The sequence below is a fragment of the Pocillopora verrucosa genome, chromosome 5 (genome assembly GCF_036669915.1).
Source record: "Pocillopora verrucosa isolate sample1 chromosome 5, ASM3666991v2, whole genome shotgun sequence".
Lineage (NCBI taxonomy): Eukaryota > Metazoa > Cnidaria > Anthozoa > Scleractinia > Pocilloporidae > Pocillopora > Pocillopora verrucosa.
Genome location: NC_089316.1, coordinates 26,759,413 through 26,785,287, shown reverse-complemented (window position 1 = coordinate 26,785,287; position 25,875 = coordinate 26,759,413). Strand labels below are relative to the sequence as shown.

Below are 25,875 nucleotides of genomic sequence, written 5' to 3'. Positions count from 1 at the left end.
AAAAAACCAGCGAGAGGTTCCTTCCCTCTCCCCCTCCCTAAAAATATTTTCACAAAATGTACGGTAAATCTCTGGACAAAGGCCACCAGAAGTTATAAATTCCAGGGTTGTTTTTTTCGTTTGTCCAGTCACAGTTTACGTCAAGACTCTTATGACGTTTATGCTTTAATTCAAGTTTGTACACGTAGGCTTCAACAACTTCTTGATAATCACGTGAACACGGAACTAAACACATGGTTCTTTAACGTCTTGCCAAACGTCCGATTTTAGCCACTTCCGCTATAATATTCGGCAAAAGATCGCAATAGGCCTGCGAACCCTTATTTACTGACAGCTTTATGTGTTGTTTTCCTTGAAATCCGCGACTTTTTCACTCGTGATATCGCTCCACACCTATATTTTGCTCACAACATAGCTTAGAAATGTGCAATTGCTTGTCAGCGTTGCTGGAACCGGCATAAAGTTGCTCCAAACGGCCAAAGTTGCGATCACAATCGGCATATGCCGCTATTTACCTGACAACATTTTTATCTAAGAATCACCGAAATAATTCCCTTTTAAATAAACGCTTCTACATGCCTCTCTTTAATTTCACACCTGTCGTTTCCATGGGAGAGCACATAATTTTTCTTTGATCCCCGTTCATACTGGAATCAGCGACGTAACAAATATGTCACGCAACATGTCACAGTTCTTAACACCGAACTGTAATATCGATCGACAACTGGGCTATGCGTAGCTTCGTCCCATGTTGTTATGCGCCTCAATCCAATCCAAGCAATGCCTTAAATGTTTACAGTAACAGCATGATATCTTTATCAACCTAAGTTTTAAACCTTAAACTAAATTCTTATTCTTTCAGTTTCCAAGTCCTGTTAGCTTGAAAGTTTTTGGTCACTACCCAATGACATGATAAGCAACTGACGGGTTTTATCCTTACCTTGGTTCGCAATACGATTGCTCGCGGTTACAAAGGCCATTACCCAAGTCTTTAAGCCTTAGTATGGCGCCCCATAAAAAAAAGGTAAGCCGATAGGACCTGATCATCCACCGACAAGCGTTTAACCATTTCCCGACTGTCTCAAAATCGCCGTGTTCGATAAATTATCGCGGTTGTACAATGAGTTTCGTAACTCTTCCACAAATCACGCGATCACGCAAACGCGGGACATCAGGAATGGATTAAGCATTCATTTGACCACAGGGTTCCCCCCACAAAAATTATCTCTCGCCTCCTTGGCTCAAAGAAAACAGAAAATCAAGAACTTTGCTAGAGTCAAATGAGAAAAACAATTTTTGTAAATATATCTCTCATTTATATTACACCTTGATTGTTTTGAAATTTGGTCTTTCAGTTCAAATTTCGTGCGTGCAACTCGGTTTCACATCTGTCTGAGTTTACGAGCGGTTCTCTTGCTCCACATGCTAATTGAGGTACGTCGACAGGCGATCAGTCACCCAGTAACTTAATCGTCGAGATTGATTTCGTAATGTGTGTGATTTTTTGGGTGATGTTGCTAATTTTTGGTAGCCCTAGCCGGGTAGGGCTCCAGCACCTGAGCGAACCCGCCCGCCGTTCAGCTGGTGGTTGTCCGGAGAAGCTAAATCTCCCTCTCAGTAAACCTCCAACCCCATCCCCACCCCCCCAAACAACAACCACTCTCACATACTACACTTGCGCCCGCAGAGTTAAAGCCCCCTAAATTCTTCCTACACTAATGACATTTTTTTATTTGTCTGATGTGCTATAGGTTTATTTTGGTTATAAGAGTAAATAGAAAGTAACACTAAACACGGGTCTGATTCTTTTGGACCTCTCGGGTTCTGTAGTGACTCACAAGAGGCGATCCCGATTTTTACAAACATTCCCATCGAAAAGCCGCATTCTATAAATCGCTGAGCTGGACATAACATGGTAATGATTGTATTTTAACGCTTATTTTAAAAAGAGTCCTCTTTTTTACCGTCAACTACTGCCATGACTGCAATGTAAATTATGATGTGAATTTTTTTTTTTTCATTTTTTGCAAAGCAAATGACGCAAAATAAATGCTGTGGGTTTAAAAATATTTCAATCCTTCTCCTCAATGTTTAAGAGATATACTATAATGCTTCCTAATTGTTATGAAATAAAACTGAAACGAAGATATTCAGGTAATGGGAAATGAACGGGGAAAACTATATTAGAGCTAGTTACGGTGGACGTAAATAGTATCCTTATTTATGTCAAAAATCCAGGTATAAGTGGGGGGGGAATGTAATTTCGACCACAAATTTAACCCGGAAATGATTGCAGATAAGGCGTGGCCCTTGTGAAACGGGAAAAACTGTTTTGGGGGAAAATCTGCATTGTTTTGTACATTCTCGATGTAATCTGCTGTTTCATCACAAATTCGTAATCATAGACATAAATAACTGCAGTAAAGCGTTAGAATTCAATAAATAATTTATTTTTTAATTTTTTTTTTTGACATTTCAAAGATTTTGTCATTAAATACCACTCGTAGAAAAAGCTTTGTACATTTTAAATGTAATCTGTTAAATCATAAATAAAAATAACTGTGAATGATGCTTTATCCTCGTGTGTATACATTCCGCTTTGTCCATTGGGAAACGTGCAAGCAGACTTCGCATAATAAATTATCTGAATTTAACACTACACGTTTGCGTGTGAATCGTTTGTTGTACTAAACACACATCAAAAAAACTAAAGTTTGTTTTGAAAAATAGAGAGTTTTCTCATTCTTAGGATTATCTGCAATATTGATGGTACAAATTGTCTTTCATTAACCAAAGTGCGGTGAAAGTTTTTGGTTAAAAGTAATCCCAAAATGTTTTCTCAAAGTCAATAAATACATATGTCTGGTTTTTGTTGGTTAAAAACGCTTCTTCTCTTCCACTCTGGTTTTAACTTGGGTTTTCAGTCTTCTATGAAGATCTTTGTTCTACAGTTTTTCCGGCTTAGAGAAGGCTTCTGTCCTTGCTGTAACGCCAAATTGTTAATTTCAAGCTTTCCCGCAACAAAATCCTCTTTGATCAATGAGATGAACTTGTTGACTGTTCAAGGCTAGTAGCAAAGTTCTGGTAGACATTTGGCAGCTGTTTGTTTCCTTTTAGTAATCTTGACGATAAGGATATTAGCAAAAAAACAGCCCAGAGTTATGATGACAACGCTGTACTCAAGCACAACCTCGTGCATTGAATAAAGCCTTGTGATGCGTGAGCCTTCCATCGACGAACGTGTATGGCTTGAAGCTGTAATTTCGGGAATAGACATGATAATTTTTGCGAGTCCTTTTTTGATGTGAAAATTCTTTCACCTTCATTCGCCAAGTCGAGTTGTTACTTCGGTGAGGTATATTTATCAAATGAATTTTCCTGTTTAATAGGCAAACATTTATTGAGAGGAAAGCGGTGCTGTTGCAACGAGATTGACGTAACATCCGGTAACATGATACCTCCGGTGAAAATTATCTGGAAAGCTTTTACACCGCTTTAGCCTGATTAGAGCACTTGCGTGACAGAACTTGTCATCATAAACCAGTAAATCTTTTAGAAAAACTTGTACGAATTATATTTGAAAATATGATAATTTAGCTGCCATGTGGGGATGCACGAACAAGGTGCTATGAAAGTCCAGATTCCATGATTCAGATTGCAAAACGATTTCTGTCAATATGGTATCTGCATTGTGTTTCATGTCCATGAAAGAACCAGGTATTTCACAAGTTGTTGGGAAACATGCCGCATAACCATTTAATCCTACATTTTTGCCATGAAAACGTGATTCACGCTTTTTGTAAAAAAAACCAGCACGATTTAACTTATGTAACTCAGACGGTTATGTTAAAAGTTCATTTGGTTCTGGGCAAAATGCCTGCCTATCGAACTATCTGATGAGTGATAAAAGGAAAGTCCGTTTAAATTTCTCATCCACTTAATTTGTTCCATCATAATTCTAAAGTAGCGAAGACAAAAAGCTCTTTGTTTTCCGATTGTTTCACATTACAAGTATCTCGAAGAACGAGTAAATCCTTCAGAACTTTATCAGGGGAATCAAGTTTCGCCACAGCTAGCCCGTGCTCAAGGTCATGCACTTGTCTTAGCTTATTAAAGCTAGTCATGGCTGACAGAGCGAATTGTTGAGTTACTTTATTCTTCATTCTGTTTAGAAATAACTTAAGCCATCCGACTTACCGCAAACAACCATTTTCAAAGCGCTCCACGAAATTTAGGGTTGCAACTGATGTCAATGAACGAAGGTGGGGGGGACGTTTTCACACATGAGTTTACAATGTCGAAGGTGCTCGCTGTTCGTCTCCTTGAAGTTCTCTCAGAAGGTAAATGAATTACCTTCTTTCTTTAAAATAGGAGCCAATATTTTCATTTTGTGACACACACATTTTTTTCTCTCTTAATCTTTTACAAGGTTTATTTTTAACAAGTTCTTCAGGAACATGCATCAATTATCTCCTCTCAGTTATAAGTTAAGGGATCAAATCATTAGCATTTACTCTCTATTATTGTTTTGGATGACCTCTCTCCTGTTCAACCCGTTTTTCCCGAGCTCACCAGCTGGTATTGACAGCTGAGCTGCAAATGGTACAAAACCAGAAATTGTGAAATACTTGCTGAAATTAGTTTTAAATCCAAGAAGATTTTCTAACCATCCTTAAGTTCGAAAAACCGCTAATTCCGCAGCATTTCTCCGGTTTCCCTCTTCTGGCCGGCCACAAGATTAACTTAAAACGGACGGAAACAAATTTTTTTCGGAATAGCTAATTTTCTGCCAGAAGTCTTACAGCTGGAATAATGGGCCAGTGTGAAATCGCGACTCAGTTGGTAGTGAACTGAAGTGCGTAGTTTCGAAGGCTTATCTTCACAGTTTTTACACTTTTCCTTTTCATCTTCATCGCGGCTTTTCCGTGGTAGCCGGCTTCGTTCAGTCAGAAGTCACGTCCATAGAAGTGATCACGTGATCACGCCAGGTCAGCCAGCCTGTCATGATAATTTTATTAGTCTATGTAGAACAACCTAAGATCTCCATTGAATTCAGAGCTGCCCTTCAAACAAGGCCCACAACTAACGGAATTGCAGTTTTACGAGGAACGGATAGAAATTTGTATATCTCTCGGAAGTTTGTTTTGGCGTGTTTAGAAAGGTCTTGAAATAGGGCAGGCTTTTCATTTAAGGCAAAGCACTGAAACACTGTAAAAATGCAAAACTTAACGTAAATTACATGTTTGCTACGTCATTATTCAATGATCAAGGATGCTGAAGTTCTTAACGCAATTGATATAATAAGAACTTTGCCGAAAACGTTTTATTTTGCTGGGGTTGAGTAAATGTCTCTCTTCTAACGGAATGTTTTAAATAAATGTTTCCGCCGTCTGCATGTCTGTCTTGAGTGGTTTTCAGTATCTTTCATATGTATTTTGCGTAATAGGGTCTAAAAAGCAAAGAAAAGCTAAGTAGAACTGTGGTACCACTGAATAAACAAATTAAGCTTTATTCTAGAGCGATTTCACGCGCGGGGAATACACCTAGGGATTCTTGGCAGGGGTCCAACTGATCAAATCTCCAATTCCTGACTCTATTTCAAATTAGAACATGCCATTTTCCACATCTGCGGTCAATCATGGTTCTAAAGTCCACGTACGTTTTCATACGTGGTATTTGAATTGGGCACTTGAGCTCAAGAGAACATATTTATACTCTCTAGTTTGAGCTGTGTTTAAAATTCACATCGCTTCCGAAGCCGGTAGGGAATTAAGTTCAGATGATAAATTTTGCTCACTTTTCTAGTTCTTAATTTTAAAGAAGATACCTCTAAGGCGTAGAAAAACCCTCTAAAATGTTCCCCCGCTCCCAGTCCTCCCTGCGTGTGGCTTTGTAGCTCAGTTTGTAGCATCTGGGAGGCATGCGTTTTGAATCACGTCAAAGCCTGAATCTCTGTTTTACTTTTCTTTTCTTCTGCATGGAAGGAAATTGCAGCTTATCAGCGAGAAGCATCGCTTTACTTGCTTTTCTCCTCCCTGTTATTCGTTTTGCTTCGGAAAAGACAAAAATATTTGGTCTAAACTGGCTCAAAAGCTATGACCTACCTAAATAATGACCCTCTCCTCCCCCTTGCACTTGTGGTAACCTTTACGTGATGAGCGGTAATGGACATTACAGCCCCTAATGGAATTGTTCTCAGACCTAATCATTTTTCAAGTAATCCCTTTGGAAGTTTATTGTTTCTGAGTATTTTATTTTTTTGACCTGATTAGGAAGGGGCATAATCCCCATAAAGAAAAAATCAATTGATAATCCAACTGCCATTGAAGTTTAAGAGGATTACTTCACTTAATGATAGAAATTTAGCACGCTGTGAATCAAGCATTAAGACTTCGCTGAAAGAGCTCTTTGGTGAACTTTTAAAACTAAAATTTGCCGATTTAAGACCCTCAATTGCAGCAAAAAAATCATCAAAGATTCGAACTAAAAGACGCTTTTAAATTTCCTGCCTTGAAAAAGTAGTTGACCCTTATATCAGTCGTACGCCGACGCAGTCATCAGTTGTCATGACAACTAAGTACTTTGTGGGAACAAGACCTTTGCTTTGAGGCATAAGTGGCCTTTACGTGACATTCCCCTGTGAAAAAAGAAGATATCACGAGATTTATTGGATATCAATTGAGTCATGAAGATCAAGCGATAAGAGAACCAGTTAGAAATTTAAAGGGGATTACATTAAGGACAATTTTATTGCCTTTATTTCTTGATTTGCTGAAGGAAAATACGTCATTGCTCGTGAAAACATAGAAAATAATTTTAAAATTTGCTGAAAAGTCAACTTTTTTCTCAAGTCTTTTTTGTGCGCTTTGTGGAACCTCGCGAGTGTTTTTTTTTTTTTTAAGAAAACTGACTGACTGCAAAAATCTACGTGTGATGGATATGGATCAATATTTGGTTACCGACTGTTTAAAGTGCCAGCCTTTTTAGTCTTTGTTCTATCACTGTTTACTTCAAACTGCATCACTGACAATTCTTGATCTGTGTGACCACTGAAAATAATAAAGACAGCACTTGACAATTAAGGTTACACTAAGCATTGATAACAAACGTGCACAAGCGTAGCTACAGCCAGTATCTTTTCATCCGTTCAGTGTAGGCGACTTTTTAAACCTTTAAACTACAACGATCTGATTGGTAATTCTCCCTCCTTAACTAACAATTCCTTTTAAATTTGTTACGAGAATTTGGAGTTAAATCACGATAACAACGTCTACCTGATAAATTAGAGTATTCTCATCACCTGTTTGCTGGATATAGTATGGATATTATAGAGAGAATTCGCATGTTAATCACCTGTGGAAGTTAAAGGATTTAGGTTTATCTTTATTGCAAGCGAGGGTTGCTGTTGCTTCTTTATAGAGAATCATTCCTCTGCCGCATGCGCATGCGCATGCGTAAAGGCCAGCACATTCCTTACACGTGCGCATGCACATTTTCGTCATAACATCTTACTGTTGCTGCGACGACACTTTTCCTTCAATGTTCTAGGCTAGATTCTCAGACTTGAAAGTGGTTGTTCTTCTACGCAATGATTTATACATTTCCCCATCGGCACGTGTTGGGAAAAGTAGTCATTACTAATTCGTTAAAAATCTCCTTATCATAGGTGACCGGTCAGAACATAAAATGAAAAGAATGTTTCTTTGTAATCGTGTGACCTGAGGAATTACAGCATTTATCTAGTGATTGAAGACCGGCTTTTTTCTTTACTTCCGGTATAGTACATAGATCTTTGCCGGATACAATGACGTCAATTGTAAATCTGATAAGCCCACGAAAGCTTATATGAATTTAAACATAAAAATAAAAAAAAAAAAAAAGAAATGCAACAGGCAGCAACACGCCCACGTTTAGCAACCTCTAATTCTGTTTGCTAACGGAAATGATTTTCATTAAGGTTCACAGCCCATCACCGACAAACACGTACACTGATGTACGCCCGTTAGAGTACTGGAATCGAGTGAACCTTCCATCCTCTAGAAGTTTAAAAGAACGCAATTAATTTCAGTAGCGTCATATAGGATGGCCCCCGAATGCCATATAATCACTTTGCAATCTTTTGTTAGAAATAACTTCAAGCGAATGATCGTGTATTTGGTATGTCTCCTAGTTTTAGAAGGAAAACTGCATATTCACTTTATTTTGCTAGACACTTTGATCTCTCGTATCATTCTAGGCTAGACGTGGTTTCTGAGGCCTTTCTTCATGTTTAGGCAGTTTGAAAAGATACAGAACTCTAGAAAAAAAAATTAATCTTTCAAATCGGCACCCTTAAATCCCATTCAGATTTCATTCAACTTATCATTCTTGTATTTCTAATGTTAGACAAGTTACCAAGCAGTCCTACTAATAACGTAGCTCCATCTTCATAAACTTTTCATACATTGACATCGATTTTTTTTCGTTTTTTCACAAGCGTGGGACAAGGAAAAAATTCTGAGTTCCCATGACGAATCGAACCTCAAACCTTCGGATTCCGCGCTCCGATGCTTTACCACTGAGCCACATAGACTCCACGGTTAGCGAAGTTCATATGACACCCGTCCTGCATGCTGCTAAGATCAACAATGTTGATAGCGTAATATTTGTAGATAGAACTTGTCATAATTCGCTCAAGCTGGCGAAAGGCTGACGCTGAAGACGTCAGCTTCAGAAACTATTTACATTATAAACTTATTTTATTAAACCAAATTATCTCGGCGTGCACAAAGGTTTCTTTAGAATATTACCCACTTTTCTACGATTTTGTTTCTATCCTGTCAAGACTCGATAAATACAAAAAGTTCGAATCAAATTCGGAAATCGAAAATGGTATATTTTTTAAGAAAAATATAATCTCAGTGGGGAAAAATTAGCTCAAGATGTTTGTGTTGTTCAAGATACCTGGTGAAACTTACACAAACAAAGCAATATTTGGAAATATAAGCTGCTGACCATTTACCAATCTTTCAATGATCGTAAAGTTATTGTAAAGTTAGCAGAGGGTTGAAGCAAATTCTTTCACTTTTAACACCCGATAATTGGTAACCAAATCAAAGTTAACACACTAAGAAATGCAAAACCCCAGCGAGGATACCCAATGGAACGATGCCTTACGTCGACACGGAATTTTACCCGAAAAGAAGTTAGTGAAGATCAACTTATCGATCTTGTAGAAGAAACTGTCCAACAGAAAACAGGAAATGTAGTGAAAGCGTATGAAGATATGACTTTAGAGGAACTAGAGGAACTGGACGATGAGGAAGATGAACGTGTTTTGCTACAGTATAGGTAGGAAATTTTTTGTGTACGGATTTTATTTTCTTATTTCGGCATGAAGTGGACGTGAAAGCTATTGCTGTCAATGACAATCTTGCTTTTACCATATAAGGCAATGAAAACTTAAAGTATGAAAATGGTAAACCTTAGCTGATTCAAAATAAAAATACCTTGTGTTAAGGAGTTAAAGACAGATACATGCCAATTGTCAGTTCAGTCAACAAAAGAACTTTTTTTTTTACTCTTACCTGACGTTACCTGGTTTTTCATATGTCAAGAAAACCCTAGATGGTTAGAAATTTCACCATTCCCGACCTGTCTCAGAGTTTTCAGACTAAGGAAGTTTTGGAATGGAAGACATCCCTGACTTTCTGAGATGGTTCAAAATCAGAGGCATTTATATGTATTTATTACATATTATATTATCGCTGTGATGAACCACACAATGCTTTTGAAATTCATTTGTTTTATAATTTTTAATGAAAACAGTACATGTTTCAGAGAAGCATCATCCATTGTCAGTTTTTTAATGAGAAACAAAATGAAATTATGCAATAAATAGTATAATAAAGATGTTAACAAGAATAATTAAAAAAACCAAAAAAAAAGTGAAACTATTTATTCTAAGGGAGACTGATTAGTTTGAAAGGGATAAATTAAGATCAGTGTTTGACCTGCAAATTTAAAGACGGCTGCGCCCAAAGGATGTGCATGGCTTCCTTAATTTTCAATTGGAAGCTTGTGGAAGCAGAGTCCAGAATTTTAAAACAATCTTCTGAACAAAGTGAGCGACAATTTTCAGAACCTCTAAGGTACTTATATTTTCTCTGCGTGTCCCAGATTTCTGCAATGATCAGAGATTATTGAAGATAAGAAAAACTCATACTTTTACTGTTGGGGACATTGGTGATAATTTTACCTTGTTACCAATTTCCTTATATTGCTTGGCTCCACTGCTCATGAGTCACAAATGAAGTGTTGAAGTGGTGTCTATAATCTACCAAGACAAACATCTGGTACTCTCCCAATTTACATCCACAAAATCTGCAATAGTTGGGAAATAGTGAAATTACCAATCATCTAGGATTTCCCTACATGTGAAAACCAGCTTTTACCTAATAAATATCTTAAACAGTGTATTGAAATTCTTGATGTTGTAAAGTGAGTTTTATTATCAGAATGGTTCAAAGTTAGTCCTAAGACTGGTTTGACTACAGACTCCCTGTTTGACTGTTTGCCTATTGAATTTTCACCTTTTTCTTCTATCCATTGTTATAATCTGTGTTAATCTCTGAGGTTTATATAACTGATATGCATGTAAGAGAACAAACTAGTCATTGGTGTTTCTCACCCACCCCTCTCTTGTGAAAGTGGAGGCACTCTACCAGTTTGAAGGATACCCTAGGTGGCATGTAGAGATGAGTCCTTGTGGTACATCTTTGGGACAGACTGTATTGTTTAAAGTGACTGCGACTCTTTTTCTTGTTAGATTCATAGGTATGACCTTAAATCATTCTAAACCCTTTAACTCCCACAAGTGACCAAGACAGAATTTCTCCTTTCAATATCAATACAATATCAACCAGATAAGTAACGAGAATAAGAAAAATATCAGTTTGGGGATAATTAGTTGATCCAATACTAAATTCTCTGAACGAACATTAAAAGACTTGTATGATTGACAGTAAGGAGAATTACAAATTTGATCTGGGAGTTAAAGGATTAATTTAAGCATCTTGTTCTTTGGATACAAAATCCTATAAACATTTTCATTAAAACTCCAGAGACACAGGGCACTGAATGGTATCTAGGATTATTCTTTCACCTGTACATCTTCTTAGAGGGAGTCACCATTTCTCTACATTTGAGTATTATGGTTTTTTATTTTTATTTATTTAATTTGGTTTATTTGAAGACAACAAAGATTGGCAGAAATACAGAAATTTCAGAAGGCATCCAAATTTGGTGATGTTAGAGAGATTTCTGCCCAGGACTAATGTGGACGAAGTCAATAAAGCTGGCAAAGGAATCTGGGTTGTTCTTCATCTCTACAAACCTGGGTATCCTTTTGTGATCCACATGTGTCAATTTGTAATAAATAAGGTCAGTCTCTCTTTGATCCTTAAGAATGACTTGCATAGAAATTTTCTCTTCACAGTATCACCTTTGAATCACACAGTAAGGTCATGAGAATAGAAAAAATGATCAACAACCAAAAAGCCCTTGATTGTTAAACAAATTCTCCTTGTCAACACCTTAGGAAATGTATAGAGAACAGTGTGGAGAATATGCATTATGATATTAGGGTGTAGAGGATTGAAAAAAAAAGCTTGCATCTACCATGGAATATTTGTGGACTAGCATGGAGCACCTTGCGTCTATCATGGAATACAATGTTACAAGTATAAGAAAGCAATTAACATTAAAATGTTTTTCCCTTAAACATCCATATTTTAAAAAATAACCATGGTAGAAATGTTATCGTTTCCTCTCAAAAGAAGCAACCTTTTACTTGTAAGAAAGATAAACTGAAATCTTTAAGTCCCAAAAGTGATTAACTTGTAACTTCTCTCTATAATATCCCTACATTATCCAGCAAGCAGGTAATAAGAATACTCAAACTCATCAGGTAGAGGTTGTTATCTTGATCCAGCACCAAATTCTCAGAACTCATTGACAAGGAAATGGGTGGCAGATAGACAGGAGAATTAACAAACAGATCTTGTGAATTAAAGGGTCAGCTGAAAATCAAGTCTGGGACTGCTGAACATGTCTTGAGATTAAAAAAATATGATTATTATTTTTTACAAAACATGCATTTAACAGTCATATCTTCCTTAACCTAGCAAAGTGTTCCATTATGTACACTAGTAAATCAGTTCCTCACGCGCCTGGCTGAGAAGTTTCCAACCACAAAATTTTAAAGAGTGTATCAACAACATGTATACCAAACTATCCTGACAGACATCTTCCAACGATATTTATCTACTGCGAAGAGGACATGAAGAAACAGTTTGTAGGACCTTTTGCATTTGGAGGAATGAATCTTAAGATTGAAGGTAAGTTGTATTGAATAAAAAGAGAGAGGCAGAGATCTGATGATAACTGAATTCTCTGGTACTGTGCAGTAGTCTCTCTTTAAATTTCAGTGCTCTGAGCTATTGGTTTTTTTTTTTTTTTAACTCTTTACACCCTCACATCAGTATCAGTATTCTCTTTACTGCTCTCTATACATTTCTTTAGGTTGTGATGAGGAGAATTTGTGTAACAATCAAGAGATTTGTTATTCTTGTGACCTAAGTGTGTGATTCAGAGCTGACATTATATGGAGAAATTAGATGCTAGTCACTCTTAGGTCAAAGGGCATATTACAATCCTAAATGTCTCCAGTCATGATGGCACAACTATAAACAAATCAATTTATGTTCCATATTTATTTCTTGTTTAGTGATTAATATTGGTGCCATATCTCTATACTCTATATTTATAGAATTGGAATGGATGTTGGCTGAAGCTGGGGCAGTAAAAACAGACTTAGAAGAGGATCCACGTAAAAAGAATAAAGTTCATGATGTTATGACAAGTTCTTTGCAACAGATGAACGCTAAGGATTCAGATAGTGATGATGATGATGAATAGCATCCAGAGAGCAATTACTGGATATATTTACTTTACTTCCCAACAAACTTAAAGCTTCAACATCCCCCCTGCCTTGGGTAACTCACCAGCATTTGACCATGGTCTGTGCCTAGGGGGGTGGGAAATCTGAACCTTGCCCTGCTGGGGTGGGGTGGGAATACAAGTAGAATGCAATAATTGAATCTTTAAATGTTGAGGTGTTCAAGGTAAATAGTTTCATTTTGCAAGTGAATGGCTCAGAAGAAACGGTCTACAAGGTCTGGGTTTCAACACTTTGTCAATGTGTAGAAGGTCACTGTCACTGATATGGCCTTGTACAAAAAAATTGGCTCGGGCATTGAAACACAAGCTTTACCCTGAGGGGGGGGGGGGGGGAGATATTCGAATAAATTTATGGTCAAAAGTTCAAATGCCCAAAGCATTGCTTGGGGGAGGGGAGGGAGAGGAAATGTTGGAGCTTGGAATTGCAGGATGCATTATGTCAGATATTTAAAAATCATCTTGAAAATTATCTCAAGAAACAAATTTAAGAAATCCCTGTTTATTTGATTAAGCACCCAACCTCAAATAAGGAGGAGTTTTGATTATTACTTCATGACTCACTTACAATCTCTTAATTCACTGCCTGTGTATAGACATCTAAACATTTTGTTATTATTTCTTGTTTTGTTGCAAAGTTAACTTAATACTTGCTGAAAATGGTGGGGATCAAATAAGCACCCAAGTTTGAAAAAGTGCCCTCCTCAGATAAGTGCCAGCTCCAAAGGTTCAAACATTTTATGAGTGCCCAGAGCACTTTGCAAGTAATTACAGTATCTACCTATCACTTAATTTTTTTAATAGACAGAAAAGTGGTGGGGAAACTTTTTTTAATTACTTAGAGGGGACAAATAAATGAGCTAAGGAGAGTTTAAAAAAAAAAGGCTCTTTTTTAACCTGTGTCAGTTGTCCTCTTCACAACCAATGTTAGCAATTGTGCTCTCAATTTTTGGCAGTAGGAGGCCTGGGTACAAGATTTGGGAAAATTCTTTTACCACTGACTCTCTCCAATAAGTCGAAATCATAAACACAGATTTCAAGATTTTTCTTTGGTTTTATTGCAAATATTTGCTTAAAAAATACATTAACAGTTTTTTGCCAACATATCTATCTTCTCTGGCTATTTACAATTGATCATTGAAGATCATGTACATTGAGGAGAATTCCTCCTTAAATAATTTTGTCACTGTATTATTTGGGTCAAATTGTTACTTCTCACAGTCCTAATACGTCGTGGTACTTACATTAAATAAACAATAACTTTTAACTTTTATTTGAAATAAGTTTCCACCTTTGAAATGATATATATGACTATTAACTTGTAATTAAAACTACAGATTTGGAAACAAAAATTACCGCTACGTAAATCTTGTGTCTTTATCGTGTTTAGTAAAATAAAATTAAGTTAGATTTCTCGAGAAAAAAAATAAACTGGCGCGCTAGATAGGAGGCTTGTCGTGTTCCAAGAACGCATGAGAAACGCGTCTTAAACGCGATAGAAACGCGTTACAAGGACAATCTGGCAAAGCCACCCAACCCTTTCACTCCTACAAGTGACGAGGAACTAATTTCCTCTTACAGTATCAATACAATATTGAGCAGACAGGTGATGAGAATAAAGAAAAATATCAACAAAAAGAAACTGATTTGACTTCACACCAAATTCTCGTAACTTACATCGATGGAAATGTAGGTAGGTGAAATTGTGGAAGTGAAAGAGTTATTCTAACGAGCTGATGTATCTGCAAACCGTGATAAATAAATAATGTAATGTATTTCTGTACGATGAACCGTGAGTCATTAAATAATATTGTTATAGACAACTGAGGATTTGAGTAACTAACGAGGTAAATGAGAGTATTTTAAAGTTCTGTTGATCAACAAAAGTATATCGCAAGATCTGGCGATCGAAATGATAAGGTCATCTAGACTTAATAAACCTTATTCTTATCGCCGCGTATTTAATTCGTCGACTGGCAAATTCAAAGAGCTGTTGTTGTAACCAATTCTTAAACACTTGCTCTTTTTGTTAACGGTTGAAAACCTAAAAATGTCTCTGCTTGAAACAACGGAGGCTAAGTGCAATTTCCCATTGACCAATCACCAACTGATATCTTAAACAGACCAATATATGAGACCTCATGAAGAAGAAACGTATTGCCAATGCTAAGCGCGGGAAAACGACAGCCGGTGAAATACGCAAGGAAACGAATGAAACGTACTTGAGAGAAAACTTTGCTGCTAATTGGTTACAAATACTGTAAACTTGCTCTGATTGGTTGAATATTTTTAGCCAAAGAGAGCTATGCAAACCTAATCTAATCTAACGCAGACGCACAAAATAACGCAAGAAAACTATAAGTAGACTATCACCGTTTGGGATAACATTTCTAACATGTCCGAATTTTTTACGAAAGCTCCATCAGTGCTTACTTGTTCTTACATAGTAAGAAAAACATCAAAATTTTGCAGAAAAAGATCTGAATTAACGGGCTGTACCGCCCAAGCTTTTACAAGGAAATTAATAACGTTTCGCGACTCTTCGGCTGAAAAAGGAGACACCCAAATTCTGACACTATATATTCGTACCCGGACAAACCTTTTTCACTAAACCGACAATAGCTACATTAAACATTCCGACGATGCAACACAGGTCACAACACAGCGGTCGAACGTCAACCGCTGTGTTTCGCTCATAATTTACAATAATGATAGGCATCGGAATACTTTGACGAGGCTAAACAGCTTCCTGTTATACCTGGTATCACAGAAAAGCTACTAGACAATAACAGCCGTAGTCAATACATCTTCGTGAGGCAAACTAGGAGAATACCATCATTATCACCGATCAAAAAACCACAGTGAGGTTTATCGGCCAGCGGCTTGCCGTAAAAAGCATGTGCGTTAAAACTTAAAGAACCCAGTTCTACTCGGTTTTGAAATGCTGTTGCATCCATACCCAAAGCTGGAAACAAGAAAACTTCCCCGCAAGTATAGTTTGGTTATATTCTGAGTAAAAATACTTCTCCAGATGGAGCTTGGAAGATTTGCCAAACAGTTTTTTCATCACAACATTTAAGTTTTCCCCTTAAAAGTCCGTTCACGTTTTACGAGTCGACGAACCATGCCCTAAAATGCATGTTGGACGCAATGTATACGCGTATTGCATGCGTATTTAACGCGGTCAAATAAAGTGATTGGGGTACAAAAAAAAGTACGTCAGTGCAAATACAAATGTTTCTGCTGCGGCTGTATTTTGATAAACTAAATTTGCAATTCGTTGCTTGGCAACATACTTTTTTTTCAATCGGCCGATTTTTATTTTGTTTTTTTCAACACCGCCTGCGGTCGATATTTAAGACTGTCTGAGACAATCCAGCACAATATATTAATTCCAAAAACACTTAACGAGAGTGATTCAATTTGACAATTTGAAGACTTCATCTCCAATTTAAAATGAAAATACATTATGACTTTTCATGGCAGCCAAGAAACGACATCATCGTTTCGTGGCTACCATCAATTACTGCGTTTTTCACGTTCCCTCCTCTACAAGGGAAAAACGCCGAAAGAACGTAGAAAGGACATAAAAGGCGCGTTTGCTTCGCAAACTGTAACTAAATTTTTTTGTGTGAAATTTAAGGTTTCATTCAAGTTTCTTTCTCGTAACAGAAACATTTGCACTTGACTAACAGTACTGGCTTTTTAATTCTATATTGAATTTGCAGATGGTGTTAGTTAAATAATAGATTAATATAACTTTAATTATATTTAACTATAAATTGCGTTGATTTTTGACCTACTCTTGTTAGGGAAGCCCCCTTTGCTCGGCCGTTCTTCTTTATTCCAACTAACCATTTTGTGTTTTTGTACAACAAGAACGAATGGTACGTGTTTTCTTCCTGAATTTCCTTAAAAACACAGTTTAGCGACGGTTCCTCCTATTTCGATTAGAAGAAAAATAAACAGTGTGAGGAGAATTGGCGGAAGTTTAAAAGCCTTATAGCAGCAGAATTGGAGTGAAAAGAACGCAAAATATTCCTTTTTCCTATTTGCGCCTGTGTATCGAGCACAACGCTGTGGCCAATCACAGCATAGGTATCAAAGCAGTCAGCTAATGAGAACTTGAAGCGCATACGGTGTTAAACCTGGGAAAATGCTCAGGGCTACTTCACCTGTAGCCCTTGAAGCTTTCGTGTGATTGGTTGAGAAAGATCAACCAATCAGAGAGTAGCAACAGTAAAAACTAGTGACTCAATCTAGATTTCTCGGCCGGTATAAAGAGCAGCCATTAAATCCCTATCTCTTAACAATCACATAAAACTGAGCATTTCTACTTACAATTCCGTGTAAGACACCTTTTTCACTGAACGATAAATATCTTTGACTTGTCAAGCCCAGTATCATTAGCAACCCGGTCCCGATTGAGTGGAACTCCAATTCAGCTGTTGGAACATGAAAAAAATAAAGTAGGTTAGTTTCCTGGAATACCGCTCAGTATGTGTTAGTGATAGTTAAAAAAAGTTGTTTATCGTAAGACAACACAGCGGTCAAACGTCGAGTATGCGCAAATAGATCAATTTTGGCCGACCGCACGCCAATTTCCTGCGCAAAATTTCGAAAAACACAACTTGGTTCCGAAAGTACGCCTCATTCGTTAAAACGTTCGCGCATGCACACGCGTCTGACCGCTGTGTTTCGTGATACTTTGCTGTCAGATCAGGTTGAGCTTCGGCAAGCCTGTATGAGTGCTAAAAAGCCCACTCAAAAACCAAAGGGGTAGGGCAAGTTTGGTTCTTTGTCAAATGACAGGGGTGTAAAGCCTTCTCGACTCCTTTTTTCGATCTTCTGGAGTCTCTACGGGGAAGGAACGCAGGCTCACTTCCCAAACTGCGGCGGGAAATCGAGCCTTAAAAGTACTTGAAGAGTAGAGTTTTTTGTCTGAAGATCACATCATGTGACTCGTATCACGGTTTATACCTAGACCTTTCCATTCAAATTAGGTCACTTGACTTCTTCGTTTTTTTTTATTTAAAACAAAAAAATTTATTGAAGCACTTACCTAGAGGAGAATTACTGTCCGTAGTCCCGTCCACGGTTCCATCGCGTTTAATTCTTAAAAGGTAACCATTGCGATTAAATAATTTTCCCCTCCGTACGTATGTCGGAGGTTTTTTATGCAAGTTTCTGTCCATTTGTGGTTTATTCATCGTAAGGCGCATATACACCTGATGTTCAGGTGAGATAAATGCCTGTTCTACGTTATCCGAGTCATCATCGAAACCACTCGCCTCCCTTCGACTGCCCTTCGGCGAGTTTCCGACCGGCAGCGCTTCCGACGGAAGGAAACTTGACTGGGAAACACACAACAGCAAAATCCAACTCAGCGCATTTGCCAATAAAACCTGGAAACAAGTAACAACATTTTGACTCAGTAACTGCGGCAACCAGGCCATAACAATGGTTTAGATTTCTCTTTGAGAGCATAAAGGCTTAATGAGATGGTTGCGTTGCATGTGCTTTCAAATCACTACCGGCCTTGGCCAGAGTTTCCTCTCGATGAACGGAAACAAGAAGTAAACTCTTTCAAATTTTATTTTACCTTTTTAAAGGTTTTTCTCAGGAAAACAATCAACTCTTACCTTCATCAGAAACCTCAGTGAATCAACATAACCAGGTCAGATCAAAACAGTCTTATAATTCAGTCTTATAAGGTCAGTAAGAGTTTAGTTTCACAGAGAAACAATAAACATTCTGATTTCTAAGGCATTGTATACGTTGGAATGTCTTTCACCTAGCACCTTTGTGAGATAATGAGAACAGTTTTTAATTAATATTCTTTTTTTGAACTCGCCGTAACTAAAAGTTAAACGTGCGTTAAAAATTCACTCTTTCGGCAAAGCCGTTTACTTTTCGCTCTACAATTCGCAAGAGAAAACAGAACATTAAAATGATTTGGCTTAACGTACACTTCTATAGTAAGTACATGAAGATCTAGAATAAAGGCGCTGGACATAAGGACGTTTTGAACAAAACACGTGAAACTTGGATGTGCAAAAATTTAAGTGACATAAAAGGTGCTATCTAGAATGGAAACAAAGAGATGTTTCTATTGAGGCAGGCCAAGGTCAACCTCATTTCAAAACAAGAGCTATTTGTTTTGAAAACAACCGACGTTTACCTCCTACGGTCGCCTGACATGAATCAGGTGATACTGTACACGAGTGTCAAATACGACTTCAATAGGGTAGCGAGGGTTGATTATCTCGTTCACACTTTCTCAGGTGAGAAAGTTGTATAGCCTTGGTGGCGTGCTTTCAGGCTGTCAGAACAAAGTTGTCTTTCAAGAATTATAAACTGCCCGATAAGGCCCAAAACATTAAATAGATAAATCAAGAGGAAACTGTGGTTAAATAAGCATTTTGTACGAAAGTTATCGATTTTTTCCTATTTATTATTCAAAGAACGTTTTAATATTGTTTTCTCTTAGTCTGTGAGACAGCGGATGTTTTCCACTAAACTTCCGCGCGGGAAACTGGCACGCGGCTGGCCGAGATTGTTTCCCTTGCGCATGCCTTAAGTTTGACCGCTGTTTTTTTCCCACCCTCTCACCAATCCCTTTGCCAGAAGACACAGCTGACTGATGTCTGCGCTTTTCTTTTACAGAACAGCCTCCAAAAAATTTGTACACCCGCAAAATATTTTTAAAAGTTAATTTTTTCTTTAATAACACTGGGAATAGGAAAATGCCTTCAACGACAGCAAAACGCCCCGATTTTAAATGCCAGCCACCTTTTTCTCCACAAATTTATCTGAATTTTTCACCTCGAACACTTGAGCCCGCTGTATTGACTGCATACCTGTGACGTAGCAGTTCGTTCTTCAACTCTGCCTTGCCAGAACTCTTTTGTCAATGCCGTAAAAGTCAAGAAAGGATAAACCCCTTGTAAGGAAATGTCATGGAAGTTCAGGCTTGCTAAATTTAGAAACCCACCATCCGGAAATTCGTTAAGGGTTTCTTAAGTATCCTAAAAAATATTGTCGTCATTTCCGGGCTAATATTCGGGTGCAACATAGAAACAGCCTCAAGGAAAAATAGTGGTCAGCGGTGTCACATTACAGAGTAAAAGTGTGTGGGTAGATATTGTTTACAAATGTATTCCTCCGTATTTGCATCGGCGACTTAGCGTTTCGGTGCTTTGATTCCATCTGATAAAACTGTGGTATGAAAAGATTGCACTTGATAAAAAATTAAAATTTTACTGTGGTTTTATCGCGTCACATGAATTCCGAAGTATTGGATATGAGGTTCTTTTCAAAGTAGCTTGTAATAATGGCAATTGTGTTTTGAGCAAATGAGCTCTGCTTTCTCGGATATTTTAAATCACTACGATACTTTCTCGAAGCCTTTGTTTGCGTAACGATAGATAAACGCTGATGCAATCGATGTCAGTTTTGACTCATAATCGTTGAATGGGAAGTTGAAGTGATAATCTCGCCGACGTGAAAAAATCTAATTATCAAGAACTTGAAATTCTTTAAACAAAAACATGATCAATACGACAAAACTAAAGTGTCCAAAATCACATGATGAGTGTTTGGAATTCTTTGCTCTTTCACAACTACGTTGCGGTTTTATTAGTAATGCGTGCGTAAATAACATCTAAAAGTCTTCCGGTCTATCGGACAGGCGGTCATAGAAAAATACATAATGAGACATAATTTGCAAGTCAGCGAGGTTGCATTCTGTAATTATTACTTAGAAAATTACTCTTAATTGCTGTCAGTTTAGTCTTTAAGTGATCGGACTACATCTAAGTATAATAAGAATCGTTGAACAATTATCAATTCCCCTGAATAGACCAGTAAAATTGACCGTAAAGTAGACGTCACTTTGACAACGAATTTACGAGGAAACCTACCATCGAGCGAGGCGGGAAAGTTATTAGTTTAAAACATTATATTTTACCGCGGGAGCTGACAATATTCTACTCCTCTGAAGTTCTTAAATGCCATCAGCAATTAGTAGATATCATTTCCAAAAATAAACGGAAGAGTGATCATCAAAATAAACAGTTCGAATGAACTGTTAAGATTCATCAAATCTAGTGACAGGTTGTGCTGTTTGATTCCCAAAATGAAATCTTTCATTGCTTGGAATCCCCTCGGTAAGAGCTAGAAATCGATGCAGAAATCTCGATAGTAATGTTTGATTATAAAATATTGACAACACGAAGCTTCAATTTGATCAGAATTTTCGCTGAAAATTTTAACCGACAGTTATTCAAAATACTGATCCAAAGGCTTATGATTTTAATAGTGACCTTATAATAATAATTTGGCATGGCACTATATTCATCTGGTATTGGCGATGGAATTTTTCACGAAAAATTCAAGGCAAAATTTTGTTCGGAAATCTCTTGGCAACGAATTTTCAAGTTGGGAGTCACGAGACATCTTGCCTTATTAATGCTTTAACTGGTAAAAGATCTCGACAGATCTCCTTCTAAAGCCTTTTTTAAGAGGCCACCGCCTACAGTTTCTATGAAGGCTGCATATCTGGCCATTTCGACCGAAAAGCAAAGAGAAGCCAATATCTTGTAATCGCCAAGCGCGTGAAACTACCTCACTCAGGAAGTTTGCACGTGGAATTCACTGCTATTCAATTTCACACACAAAACGTTTCCTAAAGCTACCGTATGTAACAATCAATTCCAGCCGAGCGTTCGAAGCGGAAAAATCTTTAAACGTTATTCATCTTGAGACTAAGAAGTAATGTACTATCAAAATAACCCCCCTCAAAAGAATTTCATTCATAAGTTTGTGGGCGCCAGTGTTTGTATACACACGGAACGCAAATTACTACCATGACCACTCGTCCACAACTAAACGAACTAAAACGATTTTAAAGCCCGATTTTTCATTGTTTTAACGTAAAAAGAATCATAATATTTTCGAAATTCTTGATGTACAATAATGTTGACTGTTTGACGCTCACTTTGGGAAAATACCGAGCGACAATTTCCTCAAAACGGCGTTCACATATTCTGTAATTACCGTTTGCACACGTCAGACAACCAAGTCCGAGTAAGTTCTAATTCTCACAGATAGGACAAATCAATTCTACTTCCTAGAAAGGGAGTCGTGAAACCTTACCTTGTACATACTAATAGACACTGAAATTTCATCTACTTCGCCGGATCTCTCCTGAAATTATTACCCGTCGCTAGGTAAGCTTATATTTCACCAAGCGAAGTTAAAATGAATGAGATCGGAAACACGTCGGACGATTTACCGGCGCATCCCGAAAATAAATTAAGCCCACCCACTTACTTCGAGAGGAAAGCGACGTAAAATTCTGTTAAATTTAACCTCCGATAATGATTATAGAATAAACAAAATCTTTAATGGCTTAGAGGTTTTAGACAAAAATGTGGCATCGTAGTTGAAAGCTTCTAAAGCGACAAAACAACTTAGTCGTGTTTTTCCCGCCAATCCCGAGAGGAGATGACGTAATTGGACAGCGGAGATCCCCAGAGTACGATAAGATTTCATTTACCGTGATATTTCTATCATCTCCTAAGACTTCCTCTCTTTAGCAAATCCTATCAGCTGCCTCACTAAAAACTGTTGACTCGGCGTTTATTATGCGTGTTTCTATAACTACACACCCACCACGCAAATATTACATTTATGATGCATAATTTGGAGACCTTGTGATATCTTGAAATACTCCTTCGCAATCATTCACTCTAGATTTCATATGATGCCTTCTAATCGCTTCGCCTAACTTGTCTTTCAAACAATCCACTCTGAAATTGCCATCGCTAGCGAATTACGTCATGGTTTTAATTTAAAAGCTAAAAAGTTATCGAAATTTCTCGACAAAACGAATGGATTTTACATCACATGACGCAAAATGGCATTTTTGTTGGACTAAAATACTTCGTTTGCGTCAGAACTATCCATGTGTTGAAAGTACCAGTTTAAGTTGACAGAGAAGCTAATATCCGTTTCAATTATTATCTTGTTTTACGAAGATTTCGTTATTTCTTCAAAATTCACAGGTAATAAATTAATCCCCTTAATTTTTGCTGTTTTGAAAGTAAATGTAATCCCTTGGGAAATTGAACATTCTAGTGTCTTCGTTAATCATTTGACTGAACAAAACCTTTTACCTGAGTGGAGGAAATTGGCACTTGCCGTAACGAACAGCACCTGTTTCGTGTCGCAATGACCCGCCCACGCTGCACATGTTGGCCGTATTGTATCAGTGTATCTCTGACTGCGCGCGAGTCAAAACATTTTTTGTGCCAAATACTTCTTATACACACCCTGCAGGTGCGAAAGAATGAAATAAGGCGAGGTGAGAGAAACCCATGGAGCGAGTCGTAAATAAAACCATGTCTGATTTTTGAGAACAATGCAACTGCAGATGGCTTTCTTTCATATAGCACGTGATATACACTTTACAAATTAGCATAGATAGTTCGGATCCTTTTTCGTTTGAAATTTTAAAGGTTTGAAAATGATATGAATGGAGGATAAAAAGACAATTAAGACCAGAAATCTGACTCGATTTCCAAAATTATCTGTAAAAATGAAATCGATCATGATTAACTATGTTGGCGAAGGGCTAGCGCACGAGACGTCAGCTTCAGGAACTCTTCATGGTGGCCAATTAACATTATGAAATCAGTTGATAAAACCACTATATAAAGTTAATAGTCTCATTTCCCTTGAGTTTAAAAGTACAGAACCTCATTTTAAGGAACTTCCACCCCCGTGTTTTAATGTTTTATAGTTTTTGAATTTTTTTTTTACAGAACAACGTTAACTTGAGTTCAGTAATCTTTAGCTTTGGATGGCAAAATTAGAGGTGAAATTTTCATTACAAACCTTATTCTCAGATTTTCGACAAATACCTAAGGAATCACAAATCTGTTATGATTTCCATCATTGAGAGATGGCGCATAAGAACTGAGTGGGTAATTTCCAGCTCCAATTTTGTTTTTTTTAATTTGACAAGCGGATAACCAGGATGTAAGTTTTAAGTGTTGGGTCGTTTCCATGTTTGCTAATGAATATTGCGGTGGTCAGTGGGGAGAGCGGTATGAGATCTGAGTAGGCGACTCTCTCGTTTATTGATAAGGACACCTTTTTGGAACTCCGTCCACTGGGTATTACAACATGCTAACCAAATCGAACTTTCCTTGTTTTATTTATGCAAAACATTGTCCTAAGCTGTTAACCTTTGAGAACAAAAGAACATTTCTCTGGGCTCATCTGAATCTAGTAATAAAAGCCTATCTCGCCGTAGACTTTTCTTTAGCTCAGTGGTGAAGCACAGAAGCGCCATATGAGGAGGTCTGGGCCTCAATTTTTATCGCAGGAAATTCTAATATCTTTCTTTTCCCACGCACGCGACAAAACAAGTGATAACTCTGTCTATAAAGGCTCAGAATACTAAATGAAGATGATTTTTTTTTCAATTATGAATGGCGGCACGGAAGAACTATCAAAAGTAACGCCCATGCTTTTCGCAAAACGTTATTCCGCCTACAACAGCTTAAGAATCAGTTGGTCAAATAAACCATGTGATAATGGAAGATTGTATGAGATTTAAATCAACAGACGTGACTTCCGTGAGATGACTTAGCGAGGTGTTGCAATAGATCAACGCCTATTCTGCCAGCACCACAAGAATACCAGCTTAAACCCGGAGAATTTCACACGCGTATATTCTTTTCAAGGTAAACTACAAAGGCTGCCTGGTGGCAATGATGATTCCATCTGGTAAACGTGTCGATAAGAAATATTAAATATTAATATGAAGAAAGTTTAGTTTTGCAAATTGTGTACAACTCGACATAAGTAATAAGTACTGAAAAAAATGGATCGAAGTTAATGGCTTTTAGTTATCTTCAGAGATAATAACTTGTTATTTCAGGCCTCAGCTCTTAGCGAAATCGGTTGAAATTAGGTCTGTAGTCGTGAAAGAGAGGTGTAGATTTATCACTAGAGTGAAGAAAAAAAGGGTATCAGCGCAAGTTGATCCAGTTTCCACATAATTATCGAAAGTCATTTAAGATCAAGCAAAAACGTAACATTTCTGTTAAGAAATCTCAGTTTCCGTGACAGGATTGGACAAGGACACACTAGGGATACATACACCACCAAATAATGACCCAAGTTGCAATGACGACAACGTCTTACGTCGTGATGAATTGTACTCTTCACGCGAATGATAACGTTACTTACTGCATGTGTACTTTGTTTTTCTCTGCTGTATTACACGATTATTCCTTATTCAACAAAACAGTGGCTCCATTAAACTGAACAGGTTCATTATTTCTTTGTAGCTGTCGCGATTAAACGTGACTACACAAATGAAGAAAACACAAAATTTAAGCAGGCCTCGACGGGATTCCAACCCAGGCCTCACAAACGTTAGTAAGGGTGCTACTACCAACTGAGCCACGAACCCTTATGTTGGGAACGAGGCAAATTTGACTACGTAGTTCACTGTACCATGCCGTCCACGCGCCTACCTTCTTGTATCAGATAAACTGACGAGCGAATGATATTCGATTATTAGCATTGTGCAGTTCTTACGACAAGTTAGGAAACCACTTTTTTCTTCTTGCTGGTTCCTCTTTCACTGATTCAACTTAAATTACATGTTGCGAGCTACAAACAGATAACATAGACTCCTTCACTTAAAGGCTGACGAACAATACCGACTATTAGCACGATATTTTGTCTCCAACTCACCATTCTCTCGATGTAATCGGTGTAAAATAATGCCTTTGGGTTTCGAAGCTTTGTGGTAATCGAAGTCAAGTATTCTTGATGAAGCAAAACAAATATTAAAGGACA

At 37.5% G+C, this 25,875-nt stretch overlaps 1 protein-coding gene and 1 pseudogene across 2 annotated transcripts; one reads left to right on the top strand and one right to left on the bottom strand.

The window, feature by feature from the left end:
* The first annotated feature begins 9,023 nt into the window (after positions 1-9,023).
* Positions 9,024-13,325, top strand: LOC136281214 (phosducin-like protein 3; annotated as a pseudogene).
* A 773-nt stretch (positions 13,326-14,098) lies between these two features.
* LOC131772763 (fibroblast growth factor 1-like) lies at positions 14,099-25,875 on the bottom strand. 2 transcript variants are annotated; one of them, XM_059088718.2, is made up of 4 exons: positions 25,771-25,875; positions 18,059-18,401; positions 17,338-17,441; positions 14,099-16,937 (listed from the first exon to the last, which is right to left on the bottom strand). In XM_059088718.2, exons 1-4 carry the CDS (start codon positions 25,771-25,773, stop codon positions 16,758-16,760), a joined length of 630 nt encoding a protein of 209 aa, XP_058944701.2. In that variant the 5' UTR covers positions 25,774-25,875; the 3' UTR covers positions 14,099-16,757. The 2 variants fall into 2 exon arrangements, with proteins under 2 accessions (XP_058944701.2, XP_058944700.2); XM_059088717.2 differs by lacking the exon at positions 25,771-25,875 and adding an exon at positions 22,153-22,270.